This window comes from Elgaria multicarinata, chromosome 5, assembly GCF_023053635.1.
Source record: "Elgaria multicarinata webbii isolate HBS135686 ecotype San Diego chromosome 5, rElgMul1.1.pri, whole genome shotgun sequence".
Classification (NCBI taxonomy): domain Eukaryota; kingdom Metazoa; phylum Chordata; class Lepidosauria; order Squamata; family Anguidae; genus Elgaria; species Elgaria multicarinata.
Window position 1 is genome coordinate 38,803,774 of NC_086175.1, and position 16,886 is coordinate 38,820,659.

At 41.1% G+C, this 16,886-nt stretch overlaps 2 protein-coding genes across 3 annotated transcripts in view; one reads left to right on the plus strand and one right to left on the minus strand.

Annotated features, from left to right (window-relative positions):
* The window catches only part of ANKRD10 (ankyrin repeat domain 10), a 246,311-nt gene that overhangs the window by 183,777 nt on the left and 45,648 nt on the right, over positions 1-16,886 (minus strand). The gene's annotated exons all lie outside the window — the stretch shown is intronic.
* ING1 (inhibitor of growth family member 1) overlaps positions 1-16,886 on the plus strand; it is a 71,686-nt gene that overhangs the window by 1,524 nt on the left and 53,276 nt on the right. Inside the window, exon 2 of one of the 2 annotated variants that reach the window (XR_010025455.1) lies at positions 2,847-3,718. Coding sequence is in view for 1 of the 2 variants with exons in the window: in XM_063126148.1 (XP_062982218.1) it covers positions 2,847-3,550 (704 nt within the window). In the remaining variant the exon portion in view is untranslated. Of the gene's footprint in view, positions 1-2,846; positions 4,691-16,886 lie in introns of those variants that run through there. The other variant, XM_063126148.1, reaches the window with a different exon arrangement.

The window sequence follows — 16,886 nt, forward strand, 5'->3', positions numbered from 1 at the left end:
GTGTGTCACTCTGCAGCCAAGGAAATGGTGGTTTTAGTTAGTGAGGGGACCTGAAAGGTCCTTTGTCACTTGGAGCTGCGAGAGGTAAAAGGGGTGGGGAGGGGTGGTGGAAAGAGTGCTATGGCTGGTGGTAGAGGTGACACCGGGGTGCCCGTAACACATTCAACTCCCCATTTCTCCGGCGGCAAGGAGGAGGGTGGAAACCTGTCAGGTTATTCCTGCGCTTATGAAGGCGAGGGCGAAGCAGCAAGTATCCATTTGAGACCTTTCGTGCGGCGAGGAGTTTTAATATGTCGTAAGTAGGAAGAAAAGAGCGAGAAGAGAGGGAGGCTGTAGATAAGAAAGAAAGAAAGGGAGGAAACAAACATTAACTTGACGGTGTAAATGCCTGGCTGAGCAGGGATGAGGGAAAGGGGAATACTGTTAAAGGACAAGGGCGGGCATTTCAATCCGTTGTAAGCACTCGACTGCGCTAAAGGGAGGCGCCTCTGCGCCTGAGCTCTAAAAAGAGAGTGAGAGGCGCCGTCACAGCACCTTTTATACCTCACCGTCATTCGCCTATTGTGTTTGCCCCACCTCCGTTTTCCATTATTGGCTAGAACTTCCCTCATGAAACAGCCATGGCCCCGCCCTCTTGCTCAATGATTAGTTCTCCTGAATTCTCTGTGGAGCTTCGACTTCTAGTGACGCTGACAAAACCGAACGGTGGAAAGCGAAGGAGGGGGCGGTGTTGTTGTAATAGTTCGAACTGCCCCGTTTGCTTCTCAGTGAATGATTGGCTCCCCTAGTTGCAGGAAGCGTTAAAAGCTCACGATGACTGACGGGTTGATTTGGAAGATGAGGGCCGCCATCGCTCCACCCCCAGGACATGATTGGAACGCTAGTAGTAAAGGAGGCGGGTATTTGTTTGGGGATTTCCCTTCTGATTGGTGGAGATGCTCTTTAGGTAGTGGGCGGGCTATTGGCGTGATTCCTTATTCTGACTGGCCAGTTTCGTCCAAGACGGGCTCTAGATGGAGATGCCGGGTGCTGATTGGTCGCCTGAGCAAATTTTTGTCCTCGCGTATGTTCGGTTGAAGATGGACGTAATGAGGCGGGGAGGAGAGAAACATACACACTCACTCTCTCTCAGTACCGCCACTTCCCTTCTAAGAACAATGGACCTCGAAAACGCATCCTGTGGGAGGGAAGAGCAGGGAGCGGCCTCATTCCCTGAAAAGGAGGAGGCGGGACAAAGGCAGGCGTTCCCTGGCTGGCTAAGGGCCGGGAGGCGGGAGTGACGAGCAGCGCCCTCCACCAATGCCTGATTAGGCGCGAGCACACTCTAGGCGAAGGGGCGGGGCACGTATATACTTCCCTTCCCGCTCCTGGCGCGCGCCCTGCGGTTTTCGCTCCGCCCTTTAGGGCGGTCGCTGATGCGTGAGAGGCGGTCGCTGGTCGTCAAAGGCTCCTCCCCTCAAGCCGCGCGACTGACTGCTATCGTGGGGGTGGGGTGGCTATGAACGGTCTCTCTCCCGCCCGCAGTTGTACTACGACCGTACTAATAATCCTGTCAGCTGCTGCGGGGCGGTGGGGTGGGCGCGTTACTTATCATTGGCTACTTCCCCCTCCCCCTTTTAAAAGGTAGCCTTCATCAACCACGAATACCGGAGACCTATTGAGCTCAATGGGCTTACTTCTGAGTAGATGGGTCTAGGATTGTATAGCACCGCCTTAAAAGTGCTTTAATGGCACTTGCTTCAAAATAAAGCTGCATTCTTAATTTGCTTAAATTTTACATATTTCAACTTCATTTAAACAAGTCTTCCACAACCTGATGCCCTCCAGATGTTTTGGACTACAACTGCCAACATTCCTAGGATGACCATATGAAAAGGAGGACAGGGCTTCTGTATCTTTAACAGTAATGTACAAAAGGGAATTTCAGCAGGTGTCAATTGAAGAGAGTGAAATTCCCTCTTCATCACAACAGTTAAAGCTGCAGAAGCCCTGCCCTCTTTTGTATCTGGCCACTCTACTATAGCTAGTGTAGCTTTAACTGCTGTGATGAAGAGGGAATTTCACCCTCTTCAATTGACACCTGCTGAAATTCCCTTTTGCACTTTACTGTTAAAGATGCAGGAGCCCTGTTCTCCTTTTCATATGGTCACCCTAAACATTCCTGACTATTGGCCAGGCTGGCTGGAGCTGATGGGTGTCGTAAGTCAAAAACATGGGAGAGCATCAGGTTGGAAAAGGCTGGTTTAAATTTTGACTTCCTTTGAACTCTTGTTGTTATCCTGATGTTTGAACTAAGAAAAGATCACCAAGGCACCTCACAAAATAAAAATATGGGTGTGCCATAAGCAAAATAAAAGCAGAAATAATTCATTTCTTAAGCAGCAGAAAGAAGACTGTCAGAGCACAAATAAAGCATTACCTCAAACTTAGAGGGTGCCAAAGACTCTCTGGAAAAGCACAGCTTTTGCTTGGTTGAGATAGTAAACAAAGAAGGTAGAGCAAGCTTCCCTAGGGTAGGAATTCTACAATTGTAATGCTTTACTGGTAGAGCCCTATACCAGATAATCCTGGACCAGACTGCAGATGATCTGGAGTAGAGGCTTTGAGGAAAATTTTGAGATACAATTAGATTTATATGAGAGCAGGGGGCATAAATTTCATATGGGAGTAGACTATTATATTTTGGCGCACCTTGCATCCAAGTCTCTGACTTAAGAACCAAAACGTCCTAGTTAAACCGTAGGGAGCTTTTCCCTCTTGACAAAATCTCTTTGACAAAGCTTGAGTACCTCTGCTGTATTATATACAAGGCTGATAAATAATATAATTTTATCCTTTTTTCATAGAGATCTTAAAGGAGCTGGATGATTATTATGAAAAATTCAAACGAGAGACTGATGCAGTACAAAAGAGGAGGCTGTTGCACTGCATACAGAGAGCACTGATCCGCAGTCAAGAACTAGGAGATGAAAAGATTCAGATTGTCAGCCAAATGGTGGAACTTGTTGAAAACAGAACTAGGCAAGTGGATAGTCATGTTGAACTGTTTGAAACCTGCCCAGAGACTAATGACACCACTGGAAACAGTGGCAAAGCTAACCAAGATAAGTCAAAGAATGAGACAATCACTCAGGCCGAGAAGCCCAACAACAAACGGTCCCGGCGGCAAAGAAATAATGAAAATCGAGAGAATGCTTCGAATAATCATGATCATGATGATATCACCTCAGGAACTCCAAAGGAGAAGAAAGCAAAAACTTCCAAGAAAAAGAAGAGGTCTAAGGCCAAAGCAGAGAGGGAGGCTTCCCCAGCAGACCTCCCCATTGACCCCAATGAGCCAACTTACTGTCTGTGTAATCAGGTCTCCTATGGAGAAATGATAGGCTGTGATAATGACGAATGCCCGATTGAATGGTTTCACTTCTCATGTGTGGGACTCAATCATAAACCAAAGGGCAAGTGGTACTGTCCCAAATGTAGGGGAGAAAATGAGAAAACTATGGACAAAGCACTGGAGAAATCTAAAAAAGAAAGGGCCTACAACAGGTAGTTTCTGAATCAGAAGAGAATAAAGCCTTGAAAACATATATTTATTCTCTGTATCACCTTTTGTTGAGGTGCCAGGATTGTAAAATGTATATTTTTAAAGGAGGCTATAAATCAAACCATTCTTGTAATAGGGATGGCAATCGAGGAAATGTTTGTTTTTTTCCTTTTGGTACAGCTGTAAACAAGAACATGGTCTATAGGCCAAAACATACAGTGAAGTAAGAGTAATGTTTGGGTTCATCTTATGAAAAACGTGTGTTTCACAAGTTGGTAAGACTCTGCCATTGAAAATGTAGATAGTAAATATGTCTTGGATAGCATTCAATTTTTCTTTAGAAAGGAATGCTGTTTATCTTTCCAGAAAATTGTTCTATAGTCTGTTTAAATAAAGCAGCAGTACACTGCAAACTTATCCTAAACACATTGACCACAATCCAACACAGTGTGTAGCATGCTTATGCCCACTGATTTCAGTGGCCTTAAGTGCAATTAATTCTGAGTTGGATTATGGCTGTTTACTTGGAAGGAGGTCCTGTTTGTTTCTGTCATAATTACTTCCAAGAAAGTGGTTTAGCGTTACAGCCTTACACTGTACTTTAAACATTTTACTGAGAATTAAGGCCCATTGTTTCAGTGGGACTTGCTTCTAAGGGATGTGTTTAAGGTCAGGTTGCAAATTTCTTCTGGTGACGATCAATGCAATAGCAAAGAAGTTACAGTATGGCTCCTGTTAAATGTGTCATTCTAGCAGCTCAATAACAAGTGTTTAACTACAGCTACAAGCTTATTTTTTAAAATGCAAAAGGTTAAATTTTACACAACATATTTTATATACTGGCCAAGTACCACAAGGGCCTTTTAAAAATGATTTAGTATATTTTGTATTTAACCAGGAAGTGGTTTAGTAATGAAACTTAACATAAATCAAAGCTTTATACTGTCACAGATAATAGTGTAGCAGTCTTTACTTTGTATAAGTTGTAAAAATGTACATTTTCAAGTGGAGTTGCACTTAACTGTATTATAATTGGAAATGCACCCACATGCCATGGTATAGCCAGTGTGCATTTCCTTCTGTATGTATGAAAATTGTACAGCTGTGATATTAAGGAATAAATTAAACAAGTTGGATAATCTTGTTCCCATGTGCTTGGTTTCCTTTTCCCTCTCCATTCCATTTTTATTGTATTCATTAGATCAGCCTTCCCCAAGCTGACACCTTCCAGATACGGTGAGTGAGCTACATCTCCCATTATCCCAGCTAGCCCAACCAATGAGCATATTGGCTAGGAATGATGGTACTTGTAGACTGATGCATATGGAGAGCACCAGTTTGGAGAAGGCTATTGGGAAAAGCTGGAATACAGAACGGGCAAGAGTAGTTGTGCCACAGCACACTTTCCTGGCTGGGGTTTCTTTTAATTCTGCTTCTGTTCATATTGGGACACTGAAGAGTCACAGTCTAGTCACTCATGCCTGTAGCTTCAACAGCATTAACAAATGGCAGCCAGCAGCACAGTTTTATATTTACTATAGTTAAATTATGGTTTCAGTAACATGTGTTTCAAAACCATGGGAGTAGTAATTGATATAATACCCGCTCCTTATAGATATGTTTTACTGTCACTGTGATGGTGCTTGAGAGAGGTATACACCAGCATTATTATCCTAGCAGGATAATGTGCAAGGTACCTGAGGAAGGTTCATCCTGTTAAGCAGCTTGACTGCAGTACTAGTATGCCACAGTAAGAGATTACTACTACATAAAGATCATGTAAGAAATCAAATTGAGATATAAACTAGATACTTATGCTGATTACATACCAAGGGTTGTTCCCCCAAACCTGGCAGGATTGTACTGATATATTTATATGGCATTCATACCTCTGGGAAATTAATGGACTGTAAAAGAAACCAGAAGAAATGTGAAGTTTTGGCCATATTTTTCCCACTTGGAAACTCAAATAGGTCCTGCAGGCTAAAAAGATCTAGTGGTAGCATAATGGCAACAATAAAAGATAAAGTTAAAATAGATGTGAATTCTCTTTACCAAATTTCCCAAGAACAAATTAAAATACCTGTAGCCGTTTTTCTTTGGAGAAGAACTGCTGCACTAATTCAGAAGATTCTCCTTGTCTTGAGATTGGCTTAGGTCTTCTCATCCACTTTCCCTAGTAATTATTTTTGTGGTGAAAAACAACTTGAATAAGATGTTCATTATAGTATCATATAATAAATGCCATAAATTACTTATGTAGACATAGGAGAATTAATGTTATCAGACCTATCTTTTGTTTACATGCATATATTTCAACATGCATAGGGGTGTGCCCAGGCACACCCTAATGTCTCAAGCAATTAGTGCTGAATTGAGGGGGGCATTGAGTAGGATCCAGACGCAGTGGGAACAGTCTTCCAGCTGCCTTCTGGCTGCTCCACTGCCCCTGACAATACACCATTGCTCCTTGCAACAGGAGCAATGGGAACCTCTCTGCCAGGCTACACTTTAAAGAGGCCAGGAGGAGAGACCCTGAACGCTAATATCATTTCATAAGCCCCTCCTCCAGCCAGTATCACCACAAAGCCCCATCAATGCTGGGGCTTGATGAGCATCTCCTCATCCCCCCCCCCCCCCGCCCCGTCCCCTGCAATTGCCTTCCTCTGGTCAGGTAAGCCGAATGCAGAGTAGTGCATCAGTGTCTATGGTGTTTAAAAAATGAATAAAAATAATGTTTATGATTGAGTATTCAATAAATGTTAACCTTAAAAAAAATCCCTGGGTTCACACCCTAATGAAATGTGCTCTGCACACATATGTCAACATGCCATTTTAGCTGCACAATAACGATGAGATAATATTCTAAGAGAAAACTGGTCCAAGACTGGTGAACTTTTGTACAGCCACATTAGAATCTTTGGCCACATTTGGGCAATCGCTAGGTTAAAGAACCCACTGTGGGTTCTTTCCCCTCCCCCATGTGTGTTGGTCATGTGACCATAATTTGCCTAATTATCTGTGATGCAAAGCGGGTTGCCTTGTCCAAATCCATTGCATGGCGTGGCAGGGGTGGTATCATGTCTAGCTCTGCTCTCTGGGTTGGAAGAAGGTGTTTCAAGTGATCAATCAGAATCAGACTCTGAAGTAGAAAGCACCAGAAACAGGCCAGCCTGTACCAGTGGGGGAGAAAGCTCTCACAAGCTCTTCACCAGCTGGGAGTGAACTCTCTCCAGAGCTTATCTCATCAAGGGTAGGGTGACCATATGAAAAGGAGAACAGGGCTCCTGTATCTTTAACAGTAATGTAGAAAAGGGAATTTCAGCAGGTGTCAATTGAAGAGGGTGAAATTCCCTCTTCATCACAACAGTTAAAGCTACACTAGCTATGGTAGAGTGGCCAGATACAAAAGAGGGCAGGGCTTCTGCAGCTTTAACTGTTGTGATGAAGAGATTTCACCAGGTGCTCCATATAGACAAATGACTCCTGCTGAAATTCCCTTTTCTATGCAACTGTTAAAGATACAGGAGCCCTGTCCTCCTTTTCATATGGTCACCCTAGTTTATTGCTTAAATAAAGCTTTGTAGATTACTTAGCAAGCCTTGATATTATCTCCGAAAAAGGCAGGAGATGTTAAGAAACATGACAGGTGGCTTCTCACCCACCCCACAACCCCAACTGCAAGTCAAAGAAGCCACTGCCACCATGTCATGCCACACCACGCTGTGCCCTGGGTTCAGATGACATGGCAACCTGCACTGCATTGAGGGTAATAATGTAAATTCTTTCCCCCTACAATCATCCAAACCCAGTAACTGTCTCTCCCAGCCAATGGTCACCACTGAGTGTGTGAGTGGCTGGAGCTAGGTGACATCAGTGGCAGAGTAAAAGGAAGCCCCACACCTGGCAACTGTAACAACTGACTTCCAGGTGTGTGAGATTTTTTTTTTAACTGGGCTTGACACTGGCCCCAGAAAGAAATCAATAGCAAGGCTGGGGTAAGGGCTGGCTGGCATCTCCCCTACACCCCCTCCATAGGCCTTCGCCATTATGACTGTTGCCAAGATAGTCAGCAACTGGGGCTCAACTATATCAGTGGCAGAGTGAGAAGAAGCCTTGCCCTCTTCAGAGTGAAACTACTGAATCCTGTGGGGTTACTATGTTTTACTGGGTCTGCCACAGGTAGGTCAACCACCAAAGGCCACTACTTCAAAGAGCAGCAAGAGTAAAGCCAATGCTGTGTTGGGTTCTTGTTCCATTGGGATTTGGTTGTTTAGACAGATAATAAACCCTACTAATTTAGCAGCACTTGATGGATTTGCTGTACCTTTGCTGGTAAAGCGCCATGACTTATTGGTACAGCACATGCTTGGCACGCAGAAGGTTCCAGATCCAATCTCCAGGTAGGACTAGGACAGAATTCTGTCTGACACTGGGATGCCACTGCTGTCAACAATACTGGGCCAGACAGATTCATGGGCTGACTTGTATAAGGCAGCTTCCTATGTACCAACCTATATGGATTCTAGTTCTGCAGTATGATTGTAAGTTTTCTGATACTTTGCTAAACTATTGTTTCAAATATTTTAATTAGTAGGTGGCATGTAAAATATTTCTATTGAAGATATAGTAGAGCAGAACTGTGGAACCTGTGGCTTTCCAGGTGTTGATGAATGACCAGTGTCATAATCTCTCACCACTACTCAGGCTGGCTGTAGCTGGTGGGAATTGGAGTCCAACAAGATCTGAAGGGCCAAGGTTCCCCAGCCGTATAGTAGAGGCAAAATAATGGGATTCCACAACCGTATTACAGAGATCAGGCAGCTGTTTATTTCCATGAAGTTTGGATAGAATCTAAACTGGCAAAATTCAAAGGGAAATCATTAAACTGCTGTATCATAGCCATTTTTTAGCCAAACGTTTAAAGACTCTTTGCAAGAGTTCATCAAGTTGTAACATATGGAAAAGACACAGAGATGGTTCACACAGCACACAAACCCACCCAGTGTGGGTTGTTGTTGAATATAGGTTATGTTGTTTGGATGCAGTGCTTCTTCTGCAGGATGGCTTATTGTGTTGTCTCGATACAGCGTGTTTTCTGCGGGGTTGCTCATTAACTGTGCAGTGTGACTGATTAACCTCCATGAGCAACCCAACAACAGCAAGCCATGGCTTCTTAAGGTAGTTTGTTTGCTAAAAAATAAACCATAGTGCATAGTTAACAGGCCATCCTGCGGAAAACGTATGACTAATGCATTCCTTTTGATAATATATTTTGTTCACATTTTTACACTGCGGCCACAAATAAATTTCAGTTGGCTCCTTTTTGCAATTTTTCAACTTAAGCATCTAACAGTGCGATTCTATGCATCTTTAGACAGAAATAAGTCCTACAACTCCCAGAATCCCCCAGCCAGCTTGTTTGGTTGGGGCATGCTGTGAGCTGTAGGGTTTACTTTTGTCTAAGCTTCCATAGGATTGCACCATAAAGTGCTTTGAGAGAAGTATTTGGCCTAATATTAGTTTGCACTTAAATTTTCTTCAAACTTGATTAAACAGTGTGGCTGCAAGACTAGGTTTTTGCTGGCAAGGAGTTGGTATCAGCCATCTTAGCTGCCACCCTTCCCTTTAGTTTATTGCTTAGGTACAGACAGATTTGTATTCAGCTGGGAAATCCCCTCCCCACCCCCAAACCCAAGAAACATTAAAGCAAACAAATGCCATACGGATGACCTCAAAACTTGGAAAATCTCCCTGACTAAGTAAACATATAGTGGAAACTTGCCCATGGATATTGGCATTGCGATGTTTATATAGGGGAAATATACTATTTAAGAGATACATGGAACTTCCATTGTAGAGCTTCCTGGAAATTGTAGTTCACTGAGATTGTTCAGAACTGTTTGTTAAAGATCCTTATCCCATACACATGGTATTACAATTCATATGTTCTTTGGAGAAAGGGGCTGTTAAATTAGTTTAAGCCTGCTCTGTAGATGGACATACTCTTAGAAAGGGTGACCATATGAAAAGGAGGACAGGGCTTCTGTATCTTTAACAGTAATGTAGAAAAGGGAATTTAAGCAGGTGTCAATTGAAGAGGGTGAAATTCCCTCTTCATCACAACAGTTAAAGCTGCAGAAGCCCTGCCCTCTTTTGTATCTGGCTACTCTACTATAGCTAGGGTGACCAACTGTCAGGATTTCCCCGGATTTGTCCTGGTTTTTGTTCTTTCCATGGTGTCAGGGGGGATTTTCTATAATTTTCAATAATGTCCTGGAATGACACACCTTCCCCTTTAAGGCTGCCATTAGCATGGCAGGAGGGAATGACATGCTTTCTTGAGGCACATCATTCCCCCACCCCGCGCTCCAATTGAGGTCTTAAAGGGGAAAGTGGGTCATTCGTGGACATTATAGAAAAGGCCCCAATTGGAGTGGATGGTGGTGGTGCAGAATGAAATCCTTTCCCCTCCTCCACTCCAATCGGGTTCTTTAACGTGGCGGGGGAATAACGTATTTTCTGCAGGATTCAGAAAGCTGCTTCCACACACACATGCTAGGTGTCCTCTTTTTTGGTTTCCCAAATATGGTCACCCTACTATAGCTAGTGTAGCTTTAACTGTTGTGATGAAGAGGGAATTCCACTGCCCTGTCCTCCTTTTCATATGGTCACCCTATCTTAGAACAGGTGTCTGATTTATCTATTATCACAGGGTCTGTCCAAGATGTTTGCCTTGCAACTATTCAGCATGTTAAAGTATCAGAATGTTGGACACTGGCTAAAACACTATGATCACTAGAGAGAACTGACAACTGTAACAGCCCTCATACTCTGTGCTAGGATCCACTGCCTTAGTGCCCCTGTTCAAAAGATTGGGATATTAACATGTTTTTACAGGACATATATGACATTGAGGCTACAATTCTATATCCATTTACCAGGGGTTAAGTCCCACTCAACTCAATGGGACTTACTTCTCAGTAGATGCATACAGGATTGCACTGTAAATTTTAGAGATGCCTTAGAAAACAAATAAAGGAAGATGTATACATATCAAAATGGTTTTGAAATCAACTGGGCCACATACTTGTCCTTGGCAACCTCCGCAACACTTGGGAGATCTCAATCTTTCGGCTCACTGCATGCTCCATAAAAAAAAATCAGACAATCTGACTTGCAATCTGCCTGTCACTGGGTTGCTTAGACATTTGGTTTAAAGTTAATTTTAAAGATGTCAGGCCTTTCGTTGAGAGTGTTAGGCATAGGCGCTTAGCAATTTATCAAACACTGTCATGCTTGATGCTCTAGTTCTCTTTTTAAGGGATGCAAATAATTGCCTGTTGAAATGTTAAGACAGAAAACAACAACACCCTAACCCATAAATTATAAAAGACAAACAACTTAAAACTACACAAAAATGTACACTAGATGTAAATATCGGTTGTGATCCTTAAAAAATGTACTGATGTGATGCTGTAACAAGCATTTGAAGCTGTATTTTTGGAAAATTCTATCTTTACAATCTGCAAGTGTTGTTATTGTGGCTATTGAGCTTCGTGAGAGTACAAGCATCATCAGACAAGCATTTTATTGCACCCTCTTTGTATTGACATGTAACCATTGTCACTTTGTTGTTGCTTCTGTCACCCCTCTAAATTCATTGGAGCCAAGACACTGTTTTTTCCTAATGGGTTTTATTTATTTATTTATTCATTCATTCATTGCATTTTTATACCGTCCAATAGCCAAAGCTCTCTGGGCAGTTTACAAAAATTAAAACCATAAAAACCATTCAAAATATAAAACAAATAGTATAAAAGCATAATAATAAAATACAATATAAAAACACAAAGAGGCAACGTACAAGCCTGCAATTCTACGGATATCTAAACATTTGAATATTTTAGAATTTCATTTTTAAAAAAGGTTTTAAATTTAAATTATTTTTAAATTGAATTGCTGTGTTGTTTGCAGGTTGAAGAGTTACAATTGTATGTTCTCGCTTTTTATTCACCTTCCTTTATAGTTTTTGATGTTGTATACACCACTCAGGGAACTTGTGGCTGAAGGGTGATTTATAAATTTAAAACATATAAATAAACAAACAAACATTTACATGGGAGTAAGTCCCAGTGAACTGAATAGAACTTTATTGCCAAATAAGCCAGGCAAATGTTTCTCTTTGATAACCGTAATTTCAGTAATGATCAAGTATAATAATTATTATGGCAATCATTTATTTTCATTGGTAATGTACAAGAAAAATCTAGGTTGGTCTTTGTGCAGGAAGTGTTATTACTTGTGTCTAATGAGCCATCAAATATATGTTAATACCAATATGTTTCTCAATGTGTTGATATCAAGTCAAGCATGCAGTTATTAAAATTGTTGCAATACACCTTGATTCAAAAGTGTACTGTAATAATGAATTGGCCAGTGGCTTTGATAATATTCTTTCTCCAGATTGATTCTATTATATGATCTTCCCTCACTGAGATGTAGGATTAATTATTGAAATTAAGCAAATATTTCCTAATAGGTTATTAACTAACACTAGTCCAATCTCTTACTATCTGGGAAAGGTACTTGCACATTCAAATAAATATTAAGGGTTGGATCAGGATTTAGGCATATTATTATTATTATTATTATTATTATTATTATTATTATTTATGTTGCGCCACCAATGCACATGGCGCTGTATAGGATAAAACAATAAAATAGCAACTTCCTATGGCAGAGGCGTACAATCTGATAAATTCACAATCAAACAAGAAAGGGAAGGGAATGCGCTAAATAGGCACAGGAGAAAATAAAACTAATCAACATTGTAAACAGTAAGATCAGACTAAATTCCAAAAGCTTTGGGGGGGGGGGAGTTTTCAGCTGAGCTTTAGAAACCGCGATTGAACTCACGGTCCGTAAATGCTCTGGAAGAGAATTCCAGGCACCGAGAGCCGAGAGAGAAAATGGACGGAGCTGAGCAAGGGAAGTCAAAACCCTAGAGCAGATACGGTACATAACATTCGATGAACAAAGAGCGCTAAAGATAGTATAGCTAGAGCGACCAGATACAAAAGAGGGCAGGGCTCCTGCAGCTTTAACTGTTGTGCTGAAGAGGGGATTTCACCAGGTGCTGCATACATACAACTGTTAAAGTTGCAGGAGCCCTGCCCTCCTTTTCATATGGTCACCCTTGTGGGTTCAGCTATGCCTACCTTTGATGCCAGCACTTACATGAATTCAAATTTTAGGAGATCTAGTGGGAAATCTAATGAAACAAGGCTGTCTTTTGTCACTTTTGCTCTTTGCCCTCTGCCTGGAACCATTGGCTAATATAATACATCAACACCCAGGTATTATCGGCTATAGAGGAGGGGGCGAAGAATATGTGATTAATATGTATGCGGATGACATGATAATTATGTTAGATCCACACCAATCAGTTTCCAATCTAAAGGAAGAACTTGAAAATTTTCACGAGTGGCAGGATTAAAAGTTAATTATGAAAAATCTACCATCATGTCATACAATGTGCTTCCTAACCATCAGCACTATATTAGCCATACCTTGGGAATGTCGTTTTGTAGAACTTCTTATAGATACCCGGGAATTTATATTCCCAAGAAAATTAACAAACTATTTAAAATAAATTACTCCCCCCATATTAAAAGTATTATTACAAACCTGAAGAAATGGAATGAATTGAATTTGTCAATTTTAGGGTGAATAGCAGCAATACAAATGTCCTTAATTCCCAGGTTTCTATTCTTATTTCAAGTCCTCCCTATCCTCCTCCAGCCAAAAACATTGAAGTCCTGGCAAAGTCAAATCAATACATTTGTCTTCCAAGCCAAAGCACCTCGCTTGGCATTAAAACTATACTACAAAAACAAAAAACAAATGGAGCAGGCTGGGGACTTCCACACCTTGCATCATATTATGAAGCTTTTCGGTTACGGCAGCTCCACTTTATCATTATGAAGGCAAATAAAAACTGGATATGTCTGGAAGAAGAAATGTTGGACATGCGCCCCTTATGGACCCTACCTTTTCAACCTATAAAAACAAAGGAGCTAAACAATATTCAAAATCCATACACTAAGAATAGTTTTACAATTTGGAAAAAGTGGCAATCCAAGCTGCCTCCAGTGTGGTCTCCCCTCACCCCATTACAAATATTTCCAGGTAATTTAGATACAACTATCATTACTAAAATCTCCGAATGGGGGGAAAGGGGATATTTTCGATTGAGAGATTTTTACGCCCAAGAAAAACCAAAAACAATAGAACAACTCAGAGCTGATCTAGGAGACCTAGGCCTAGGATGGCTACAAACAATACAATTATCCCACCTCCTCAGAAACTGCAACATAAAGACAGATGCACTCAGAACCTTAACAGGATTAGAACAATGTTAATGGTAGCGGTAGGAGAGAAGGGAATTGTATCTTTAGTTTATGCTATCCTAATAGACTCCCAGATGGGTTCGATGGTGGGCTTGAAGAAAGTGTGGGAAGGAGATTTTGGAAGGGAATTAGATGACACTAGCTGGAATAAATTATGGAATAATAGACCATTTAAATCAACATCAGCTTCTATTCAAGAAACTTCTCTGAAAATACTGCATAGATGGTATCGGACACCAATACAGCTAGCACAAATTACTTCAACATGTAGCCCCCTATGTTGGAGAGGCTGCAGGGTAAAAGGCACATATTTGCATTTATGGTGGACTTGTCCACATATACAGGGATTCTGGATGTTAGTACATAAAGAACTGATGGTTATTACTAGAGAAAGGATTATATATGATCCAGAATTATTTTTATTATCAGTATGCAAAGGATCTAATGCACATTTGAAATGTAAAGAATTATTATTATTATTAACTGCCGCTCACCAGACAATTACACAGCAGTGGAAAAAAATGGACAATTTGAATTTATCAGCATGGTACTGAAATATATGGTCAGTGGCAATATCAGAAAAAATAATTCATGACTTGCTTCTAATCCAAGGAAAAACAGAACCACTATCCATTTATTTATTTATTTATTACATTTTTATACCATCCAATAGCCAAAGCTCTCTGGGCGGTTCACAAAAATTGAAACCATAATAAAACAACCAACAGTTTAAAAACACAAATTATGCTTTATGCCATATGGTGGAGATTTAACATACATCGCAACCTGACTTACAATAATATATGTCCATTTTAGCTTTGAGCATTTGGACATTATAACAACAAATGAAGATCATGCAGCACACACTCTTATTATTTTGCCCTTCCTTTTTTCTTTCCTTCTTTGTATTATCTCTCCCCCCCAAAAAAATGTATTAATTAATTCTATGTAACAGCTGTTTAGAAATCAATTGTTAGGGAACTGATCACTTGTTGGTTACATTAAAATGATTTTTTTTTAAAAAAAAAAAACTAGTGGGAATTCTGAAACTTTTTGAGATTTACAGGTAAAGCTCAAGGTCTATCAAGCACTTCAGCAAATGTCCAAAATTATATCCTAATTTTTATCATTTACTATTAGACAGTGACATTTACACTAGCATTAATGCTGGCATTTGCTAGTAAACGTTAAGATTTTCAGAGGTCCATCTCCTATATTAGGGTGGGGAACCTCAGCCCTGGGGGCCAAACTGGCCCTCCCGGGGTCCTAATCCAGTCCTCCAGAGCTTCCCAGAAGGCCACATCCCCTTCCCCTAGTGCCATCCCTTTTCCCCGACCACTGACTGTTTGGTTTCTCAGCTTTTGTGCAGCATGCTCATTACTGGCTACTCATGGCTGTTCGCAGGGCCTTTTGACGATGACAGCCTCCTGCGCGTCTCCCACTCCTTTTCTCAGTTTTAGCATCACAAAATAAACCTCAGAAAATCTGACTCTTCTAAGGTTGAGCTATAAAATCTCCACTAGAGGGCACTATCCCATTGAAATGTACAGGCCATATGGTCACTGCTCTCTTCTCTGTGTAAATGTGCTCGAACCAGGAAGAGAGCAACGGTAAGGAAACACAATTCCCCTACCCCACCCTGCTTGAAAGTCGTCCAAGTGATCCTAAAAGTGTGTGTGGAATATTAACAGTGTGTGGCATGACGTTGTGAACGAAGTATGATACAGAAATTTGTTGGGAAGAGGTCTTAGCCCTATTCTTATAAGGTCATAGACTAAACACTGGGCAGTTTTACTACATGATTTTTCAGGCGGCCTACAACTGTATGTTATTTTCTGTCCCAACCACATGAAGCCTGGCTCTCTAGGGCAGAGTATGCTGCTTCCGAGTTAATTGGTATAGATGTTTCAAAAGCTCAGCTCTACAAATCAAGTCAGGAAATTTATTCTGGCACAGCGCTCTCAGTTTTTGCTCGCACAGAACTCAATTTCAAACACTCAGCTCAACAAGTCTCTCTTCCTTTCAATTACAGTTCTTGCAAGGTAGCAAATAAAATTTATTTCAAGTGCCTACATCCTTCTTCTTTTTAATTACAGTCCGCTCTCCCTCAAGGAATGTGCTTTGTTCGAAGTGTTCGGTTCACTTCTAACCTTTGCTCCAAGAAACCTATAATTAAGTAAAAGGGGTCCTGGCTCCTCTTTCCATCAGTGCCCAAGCAGATTTTGTCTTCTTCACCTTTACTTCACGTTAGTGCTTTGTTCCATTACTTTAAACAGTAAGATGCGCTTAATGAACAATGCAAGGAAGGGTATCAGGCTCCTGTGTGTAGTACGCATGCGACGTAATCCAAATAGATGTGCTCAACACCTATTTACTTCGCTTTTATTTTATTTATTTATTACATTTCTAAACTTCCCTATAGCCAAAGCTCTCTTCAGTGAGTTTTACATCTACCTTTTAAAAAAAAGTATGATACATTACGTTACTGATTGGTATGCAATGAGAACTGGCTCTAGTGAGGCATTGTAAAGATAATAACTAACACTGGCCCCGTTCAGACAACACACAAAACCATGCTGCTTAACCACAAAATGGTTAATGGTATGCATTCCGTTAACCATTTTGTGGTTAAGCAGCGTAGTTTAGCATGTTGTCTGAACGGGGACACTGTGTATTCTCCATGCTTAAGAAAAATGATAATCATGTGCCCAGGCAATCCAAATTCTGCACCCAGAAAAGCTAAATTCTACAACCTGCATATATCACACAAGAAAGAGAAATTCATACTTTCTCTTATTTTGCATAGTTTGTTTCCCTTTTTTTGTGAAATTTGTTCCAATTTTGTTAGTCCTGCAGAGGGACAAGGACCGCTGCGACTCACGGAAGCCTTGCTTCTCTCCTCAACCCCTGGAAAACATGATCAGCACCAC